The sequence below is a fragment of the Culex pipiens genome, chromosome 1, assembly GCF_016801865.2.
Source record: "Culex pipiens pallens isolate TS chromosome 1, TS_CPP_V2, whole genome shotgun sequence".
Taxonomy (NCBI): domain Eukaryota; kingdom Metazoa; phylum Arthropoda; class Insecta; order Diptera; family Culicidae; genus Culex; species Culex pipiens.
The window spans coordinates 39,256,731-39,266,204 of record NC_068937.1 but is presented as its reverse complement, the minus strand read 5'-3'; the positions used below and the strand labels follow the sequence as shown (position 1 = coordinate 39,266,204).

Below are 9,474 nucleotides of genomic sequence, written 5' to 3'. Positions count from 1 at the left end.
CGATAGGTTCCCCTGCATGCTTTTTTCTCCAATTTCGTTCATCTGTCTATTTTTGCATATAGAATCGAGCACTAAATCGATCGATTCGTGGACCTTTTTGCAAAACTATTGGTTCATTCACGGTCTCACTCAACTCTGGGAATAAGATTGTTTTGAGATTTGAATATTTGTAATTTTTTTTTAAATTCGAATAGGTTATAATAAAAACAAGCAATGCCCAGACTCTACCAATCCACAGCGTAAAACGCTAACAGTTTTAATCCACTAACCAAACCACCCATTTTCCTTGGCCGGGGTCGATTGAGTCTTCATCATCCCGTCCAGTGCCTGGCGTTGACAGATTAACGCGTTCGACTTCCCTTGACCGCCGTCGTGCGCGAGTTCTCCTTCAGATATGCATTCTGCCGGTTCTGTGCATCGTCCACCGGACTCGGCGGAACACAATTGGAAGACGTGAAGTCATACGTCAAGCTCGCACGCTAAGCGGATCAGCAAATTGTAGCTTCCATGGGATTACACAGATTTTTATCCGTCGGTCGCGATGACCGCAGGTTCAACCCCCACGCGACCATTTGTCCCGTTGGGATTCGAACTTCTGTAAGTTTGAACCTTTTTTTGCGGGAACAATATGCGTAACAGTGGAACTTGACAAAGGACAAGAAGCTGTGAAAACAATTAAGTAATTTATTATTAATTAAGTTGTTTTCAGGTTATATTTACATTTCAAATGAAGCACTTTATTGGTATTTTTTTTAAAAATAAAGTGACATAAGCAAAACATGCAGTCCTTTCTCAAATCAATATTACAACAGCTCATCAAACTTTTAAACACTTTGAAATGGGTTATTATATTTGTGCAACAATCTTAAAATAAGGGATTGAGCACTCTCTGTGTTTATACTGGCACCTTCTTGATGTGTCTGTAATCCCCAAGAACCAACCAACAGAGTTGACCTACCTCAAGGCACTTCAGAATCACCGGCAAGATAATAACACGACATCACCTTCAGCCGCGGACCGACTGTGTCGGTGCAAACCTCCCCGCTCAGAATGTCATAATTTGCATGCCGGGCAACACCCTCTTCCTCGATGTCTTGGCATCTTGGCCCGTGGAAGTGAACTGCTCATTGAACCTCTGGAGACTGCAAAGTGCCTGCAAGTCGTTCATAACCATAACCATAATCATGAACAATGATAATAAACGGTAATTTTGTTGCCCAGGAAAAAGAAAGACCACCCATTGGGAATTCGGAGTAATTTCATGCAAAGTTATGAGGTCACCAGACGCAACTCGCGAACCTACAACCTAGATGACAGTTCCGACTGTTACAGAATTCCCAGACGCAGACAATTGGTCACGTGCAAATGAGGTGCGCGATCGATGAACGATTGGCGCGAATTAATGGCCATAATTGGATGTCAATAATGGCGATGCCATTGTTTTCAGCTTCTTTGATTGACTCGGTTTTATTATTGATCACTACGCAAACAATTGATCGTTTCTTGAGTACTTTCACTGGTTGAATATTAAGCAGGGGATCAAATTTGTTGGTATGACATAAACCGATTGCAGACTAAACAAATCTATGGCCAGGAGTGCGAGTCTAAGATAAACTGTTTTAATTCAAAGTTACAAATTTAAATGATCAATACTTTTCACCTCACGCTCATAATTTTAAATAGGGTTTCTCAGATCATAGATCGATGTAATGTTTGAGCTTGAATAAACAAAAAAAAGCACGCAATGTAAACAATAGCAAGCACATTTAGTTTGGTTGACCAATCTGCGCATTGTTATAATTATAAATGTTTACAGTAACCGGGCATGAACGTGTGTCAAACGTGTTCTGGCTTAAAATCCCTTGGCCAGTTGTCGCACTTACAGCTATTTACAGGGTGTGTCAAGATAGCACTATCAGATCGAAACTTCGTTCATATTAAGAGTGACTACTAAGCTTTAAGTTCGTTAGTGTTTTGAAGTTGATGCTTTTAAAAATGATACTTCGAAAAAAGTAGATGCTTTGGAATTGAAAGCTGGAAAATAACGAACAAACATAACTAGCATTGTCCCTCACACGTGGAGGATTTTCGTGCCGAGCATGCTCGCTCTTCTTCAACATTTGAAACATTTCGTCGCTTGCACACAACATTGTACGCAACGTTCGATGCAAAGTGGAGCGTGTCCGTGCTAAAGCGAACAACTTGAATGCATTTTTACAATGTTGTTCGACAGAACTTGATTTTGATTGAAAATTTCTCTGGATTCGAACATGTATTTTGTTAAATTATTTTTCATTTCGTAGTATTCTAGATTACTTTTTCCAAACCACCAATGTGCCATGGGTTTCCTATGTACATAGGACCTTTTGAAAAAGTAAGCTAGAATTATTTGAAAGAATGAGCTTAACATTATAGTTTCAATTAAAGACAACAAGGATGAAAGACTCTTCCCAAACCAATGAATGTAAAGTTTGTTAGGATTTCTTTTCTGCTCATAAAAAACCTTACAGGTATGAATTCAAATTCGATTTTATTTAATGGAGAAAGATATTGTCAACCTTTACGCCACCTTGACATTTGCTCGTCTTCAGCTGTTCATTTTCCTGAGAATGTAAGCTTTTTGTTTAATTGAGATTCTTAAGACATTGAAGGCTACTCACCAAACCTTGTGCTAAAAAACCACTCAAAATACCATAAAACTAGGCAACCAACGACATCTTACCCTTTTCTACCAATGTAGTTAACGCCCCCACGCAATACTTACAGCTCTCGATCATCATCGAGCAGATCTGGGTGTCGTGCGGGTACGACTCGAACTTCATCGCGCACGACAGCACCAGCGTCAGCTTCGACATGTACAGCAGCGTTTTGTCGTGGTACAGCCACAGGTAGTGGTTCGGGATGCTCATCTCGTGGAAGGTGACCTTTTTCGCGTTCTTGAAGAAGCAGTCGGGCCGCCAGATGCTGTGCAGCCAGTCCACGTCCAGTATCCGGTACTCCTCGCTCATGTTCTCCGGTAGCCGGAGCCGCGGGTCGCGCCAGCTTTGTGCCAAAAATATGTCCGCCACGTAGGTCTGGAATGGGTTTCACGTAAAATAACTACATACATATCGTCGAGCGCTTCTTGGTTCGTGTCTCGGCAATGCTAGATGAACCTGATGGTGGGTGTCTCCGCTAAGGAGTTTCAGCTAAGACACCATAAGCTTAGTATTGCAGAGACTCAAACCAAGTAGCGATCACGCTGCTTACCATCGACTCCTCGTTGATCGAGTCAATCGAGAGCACGGTCACGTGGAAGTATACCACCGTGGGTTGTCCGAGCAGCTTGGGCGCCCGGTTTTTGTCGTAAGTTTTATGGTGCAGCGGCAGGATGTCCGACAGGTCTAAGCTAGCGACCGGGTGCTTCGTCACTTCCATGTCACTCGAGTAGTTGGCGTAGTTGTTTCTATGAGGGGGAGAAAATGAAAACATTTATAGAGTAATATATTCAAGTTGTTCAAAAGTACAGAAACTGGAGACCCTTACAAATCACATTGTTTTTTACCCTTCCCGAACAGTTTATGGACATCTAGAAAAGTCACCTGACGATGAACGATTCCGTTGATTAACGTAAAGATTTTACCATTTTTTAGATTCCTTGAAAATGATTTCTAATACATCGAAACAACGGACTAACAACAATTAATCGTTCTTTGAACCTTGCCTCAACGACTACCAAGCCGAAAGAACCTTATAAGTATACTGTGTGACTCAAAGCCACTTAAATATGGATTTTGACGTTCCGAGAAAAACGCGTTTTAATGTTTGACGTTGAATAAACAAAAACGAGAGCGCGCAATGTAAACAATAACAAACACGTTTTGTTTGGTTGACCATTCTGTGCAATGTCCCGAAGTTTGGTTGAAGTTTATTGCTGGAGTCCCGAGTTGTAATTACAAATGTTTACGGTAGTCTAGCTTGAACGTGTGTCAAACGCATCCTGACCTGAAATTCCTTTGGCCTTTTGACGCACTTACTTCAATTTTCAGGGAGTGACAAGATAGCACGACAAGATTGAAACTACTTTTATATGAAAAGTGACAAAGTTTTTCGGAGCTTTTTTGGTTTTCATTGACTATCTTAGGATTGAAATCGAATTTTGGGGATCTGTGAAGGTCAAAAGATGTGGCATTGTGAGATGCACAAAATGGCGTTCTTAACTCAATTTGGCCCAAAATGCACGTATGACAAGTTAGCCGTCGTCAGGGGTAACATTGGGTGTGGAGATGAGATTTGGTCATACTCATTTCTCAATTTATGTATGACTAAATCTCACCCCTAAACCCAATGTCACCCCTGATGACGGTACTCTGCGAATGCATCCACATAAATTTCTACCTTGCAATTGGTCAGACTAAAAACAACGGCATATCTCTAGGAGTTCCAAAACAAGGCCGGTTATTTGGGCTACGCCATCCCGATTGTTGGATACCTTTCTTCCGGTGTTCCCCGAATTAGAGTTGTCCTCCTTTCTGGCGTGGCTCGCCTCGCGGTTGGTGACCAGCTGTTTGAATTTACTCTTTGTATGAAGGTTCACCCTCGTCTTCAGATTCCTCCAAGTATTCCGGATTGGTCTCCGATTCCGTCTAGCTGAAGGGTTAATTGCGTTTTGTCGTTAAAAACTATCTAGTTTTACTAAAGGATCATTTTGACATGAGATTTGCAGGTAACATCTCCAATATAATTGATACTTTAGCCTCAACTGTGGGGTTGTACCAAATACAAATATTGGAAAATGATTTGCTAGTATAATCGTCAATAATTTAAATTTGTTGTTTACGATGCGAAACAGGATAGAAAGGCTCGGATAATAGCTTGAAGCTATTGTCTTTACGACGATTAGCTGGTTGATTTCAGCAGCTGAAATCCAGACAACGCGCTATGGGTAAAAATCTAACCATCTTTAGCGTACAGCGCTATATCAAATAAGGTTTTTGGATTAATGCACGAAATTCCACCGACCAGCGATTCTTTAGACCATCCAGCACTAAGAGAAATCATAAAGGTGCTGTTCATCAGCATTCTACAGCTAATCAGTCATAAAACAGCTAGGATGAAAACAAATCAGCTCTAAAACAACTGCTGTAGTATAAGCTGATATGCAGCAGTTTTAATGCTGCTCCACTGCTGCATTTTCCCTCATTTTGCTGGCAACACTGTTGAGGAGTGAAAGAGGGAGAACGAAATAAACGAAAATAAAAATATCTCTTGCTCGCTCATTCGTTCAACCAGTACGACCAAAACAAACCAGCGGAGAAAACGGATGTCAGTCGGTGGCGGAGATTCATCGTAGTTTTATGCTTCTGATGTTTTTATTCTTTTGAGAAGAAAATTAATTTTAGGAAAACTAAATAATAGATGACTAAATGATCACTTCTAAAGGCATTTTTGCAGGTTGGCTTTTTCGGCCACTACGATGACAAATGGCAACTGCTTACGTTTGAATTCCCCGTGTGAATCATAATGCTTTGAAGTGTTTTTTCTATCTTACGATTCCCGGTGGTTGCCGTCTTTGATGTCCACCTTAGTAAATTCCCAACTTGGGTCCCGCAAAGTACAAGCATTTGTAAGTTCACATCTCCATCTCATCTCATCTCAACATCTCCAACATCTACCTTTCACTCAAAAAAATCGGCTCTTCCCCACTCGGTCAGTTGAATCGGTAACGTGATAGTAAACAAACCAAAAATAGATCAGAAGAGGGAGAGGAAAAAGAGAGAGAGCAACATTATTGCTTCTCTCATTTTTTTTTTGACATTTTGTGCACGGTTGGAACAACAACAATAGAGGCTAGCTGGAAATCAGAAATATAAAGTCCATAACTGGTTGCTTATCAGCTGTAAAAGCGCATTTAGTGCAGGTGTCAAAACAACTTAGCTGTAAACCACAGCTGGTAAAGCGCTTCTAGTGCTGCTATCTGACTTGTTTTAGTGCTGTTTGGTTACTTGGGTGATATTCTAGTAATAATTCTATGTTGATGAGCATGCCACGTGCTGTGTATCATGTCAAAATGGCCTTTGCCAGTGTTTGAAATTGAGTTAAGAAATCTCCGATGGTGAGCGGGTCACTTAATAATATTTTGACTGAATGTTTATGGAATAAAGGTATAAAAATGTTAAAATTACAAAATTTCCATAGGAATTGTTTTTTTAGTGTTTGGTATTTGCTCCCTCGTAGGTTGAAATAAAAGTTGAGGAATTCCACATTACGATCGAAGTAGGTCGCGCTACAGGAAGGACGGGAAAATTTTGGCTCGCGTCATTTTATAAAAAAATATTGAAAAGTTAAATGAGTGCTATATTTCTGAACTGATCTTTACACATTATTTTAATAAGTGATAAAGTGGCCTGAAGAACAGAAACGCAAGTATCGTCCAGATTTTTCCAATGTCCCGGCTACCAAAATGTGGGAAAACATTGTGTGACCAAGGAGAGTATGTACACGCCTTTAATGGGGTGCGGAATGGAAAATTATAGCCGTTACAACGCAGAAAAAAGAAGCTACGGTGTTGGTGGCACCATATGTGTAACACCAGCGATTCGGACGGATCAATGAGGAGTGGTTTGTTCGCAAACCGTGGCGTAGTTTCGTTTGAACCACCAATTCTACGCATTGACATTAGACCGAGGAACACATAGGGGAAGGTGGGGCAAGACGACCATATGGGGCAAGAGGAACAATCGCTCGTACGGCCGTAATTTTTACAATTTTGATTATTTCCAGTATGAGACATTGTTGCTAGCAGTGCAATTAGTCGATTCTACTACCACATAACCGCCAAAATAACGTAAACGCCACGGGGCATAAGATTTAATGAAGTTTTTTTAAAAACCTTTGTTTTCTTATAATATTTGGAAGGTACAAAATAAGGGTTAGGGTTCGTTTTAAGGCTCATTTTATCAAAATGCAATTTTTCCTAGATCAGTAGTGTTTCAACCAATGATTTGCACCTATTAGAAAGTATGATTTGACTTTTGGTTATTTTTGTTGAGAGCTTTTAAAAAATCTTATTCAGGTGGGGCAAGTGTACCATATGGATTTTTAGTATTGAAAAAAATACGAATTGCTGCAACAACATATTTTATTGGGAAATAAATAAAAAAAGTTCTTAAAAACTGATAAACAATTGTTAAAAAAAAAATTCCACACAATATTAAGTGATACTATGAAAATTTACTTTATTCATCTAAGTAATTATTTTTTTCGTAAAAACGATCAAATTTTTAATAAAATATTATTATTTAACCTAAAAATGAAAGAAACGTTTCAAATACATTCTAATCTGATGTTTCAAAGTGATAGCAGTTCACTTGTTAGCAAATTAACATGTTTTTTCATGCATTGTTCCTCTTGCCCCAACGGGTTGTTCGTCTTGCCCCACTAGTTGAGTAGAACGGACGGAAAATCAAAAAAATTAAAATCAATTTTTTACATTAAAAAACAGGATTTTTTCAAAATTTGTTCTATCAAAGTCTTAGTCAAGACCTGAAATAAGATGATTATGAAAAAATCCGACAGATGTTTTAACGTTTTAATGGGTTTTAACGAGCATTTCCTTAGCTTGTTACACTTGCCCCACTTTCCCCTACTACTAAAATCGCTGGTTGAAAATTGCAAACTTCTGAGGCCTCATTTGATGGCCTAGAAAGTTTTCTTCCTAGCAAAAATCCTTGTAGCTACAAACGTTAAGTCCGTTCTAGAAGTCACCCTTTCGCTCGCACATAATTCCCTGCTCCAAGTTTGGCTTCAAGGTGTGAAAAATCTTGACCTATCTACTACGGCTACCATGTACCAGTTGCAACAAGCGACCTGCTGGCAACTGCAACAACAGCTGACCTCCCACAAAACGGTACAATTGAGCAAAGCAATGCAGCAAAATAAAGCACTCTTCGGGGATCATTCCCGGAACACGTGACCACGCCATATGAATCACATCACATGGCTGTGAAGCGTCGTCCTTGGCACACGTACAACCGAGCACACACACACACAATGTAATAGGAAGTTTTCGCTGTGTTTACAGGAAGGTGCTGTGTCCTATCCCTCGCCTAGACCAGACCAAAATCCATGATAAAGCTGACAGACCAAATCTGTCAGACCAAGACTGTCAGACCAAAGAGCAAAAAGTAAACAATCTTGGTCTTCGACGTAGGTGCACACAAATCAACACAAGAAAATTTGAAAAAGATTTTATTTTTCCAATTCAATGACTGGGTTTGGACTGCAAAATTGAATGGACGTCAGAAAATAATTAAACAGTGTGGCCTCCTGTACACCGACAATTAAATAAGCAGTTAAAAGCCTTATTCTTCCACTTTAATTTTTGATCGCGTTTTCGGTTTACACCTGAAAAATCTTGAAATTATTTATACGGATTTGTGATTCCTCTCTTTCCACCATTCCCTTGTGTGTTTACTGTTTACTATTGGATTACGCAACGGTCTTTGCACCCGCTTCTCTGGCTGCCTTAAGCCCCCGTACGGTTCCGCTTTGTGGTCATCTTTAGCGCTGAAAATCGATTTTCGCTGCTGCTTTTCCCTTAAAAAACAAAATGGCGGCTCCCTGTCGTCGCATGCTTACCTGTGGCTCTTTCCGGCCTGGACCGAATCCAGGAGCACGTCCAGCATCAGCGGAACCAGCAGGACGGTCCACCGCGGGATCATCTTCGACGACCTGGTCGCGGTGATTTTGGGATGTAATCGGTTCGGTCAACGGTCACCAGGCTCGAAGGAGGTCGAAAAGGGCATAACCGGACTTCAACCCTGCTTGACACTAGAACTTCCAAGAGTAAGCCAAGAGTAAAGTGCGTGCACTTTTAGGTCATCCGGAGTCGGGTGGTTGTTCAAACCGTTCGGTGAACACAGCAGAAGGGGTGAAATTTACAGCTTAATCCTTAATTTAGTCGAAAAATGCTCAAATTTGGCAAATCTCGCACACTTTCTCCACAAAAATTCACACCACACCGTTTTAAAGCCTGAGGCGCAGTTTTTTCCACCACCGAAGTTTTGATTTCATTTTCGTGTAGCCTTGCACCGTTAAGTTTGTTCCAGCCAACAATCCCTAAACCAACCCAAAACACTCGGAAATCCACACCGAACCGCGCGCGTTCCTGCCACGATCACGACCGAACCGCCGACGGGAAGCCATTAGAGGGGCATTTTCAGTGAACCGCGTCCGAAATGGTGGAAAAATCGAACATAAGGTTACATCGCATCGGATTAGTTGTGGGCACCTGGAAAACTTCGAACCGAACGGGAAAACAGCAAAAATCGAACTGAAAACGAAACGGGGCTGGGTTTACTGTACGGTGTGCCAGGGAAGACTCGAAGTGTTCAAGCTTTTATGTGGGTTTTCTTGAGTGAAAATTTTAAGCACTAGGATTTTTTGGTTTTGAAGTGTTGGCAACATTCGATATTGTCATATTGTTGATTTTTG

General features: G+C 40.7%; 1 protein-coding gene across 1 annotated transcript; it reads right to left on the bottom strand.

Annotated features, from left to right (window-relative positions):
- Positions 1–2,572: 2,572 nt before the first annotated feature.
- On the bottom strand, positions 2,573–9,319 carry LOC120427251 (glycine receptor subunit alpha-4-like). The gene is made up of 3 exons (XM_039592134.2): positions 8,620–9,319; positions 3,250–3,445; positions 2,573–3,074 (listed from the first exon to the last, which is right to left on the bottom strand). The coding sequence occupies exons 1-3, from the start codon at positions 8,700–8,702 to the stop codon at positions 2,700–2,702; spliced, it is 654 nt and encodes a 217-aa protein (XP_039448068.1). The 5' UTR covers positions 8,703–9,319; the 3' UTR covers positions 2,573–2,699.
- Positions 9,320–9,474: the final 155 nt, after the last annotated feature.

Excerpts from the sequence above, each read along its gene's own strand:
- LOC120427251 (XM_039592134.2), bottom strand. The coding sequence starts at position 8,702 with ATGATCCCGCGGTGGACCGTCCTGCTGGTTCCGCTGATGCTGGACGTG. Across the intron at positions 3,446-8,619 it reads CAGGCCGGAAAGAGCCACAG|AAACAACTACGCCAACTACT; the intron begins GTAAGCATGCGA and ends TCCCCCTCATAG. Across the intron at positions 3,075-3,249 it reads CGATCAACGAGGAGTCGATG|ACCTACGTGGCGGACATATT; the intron begins GTAAGCAGCGTG and ends AACCCATTCCAG.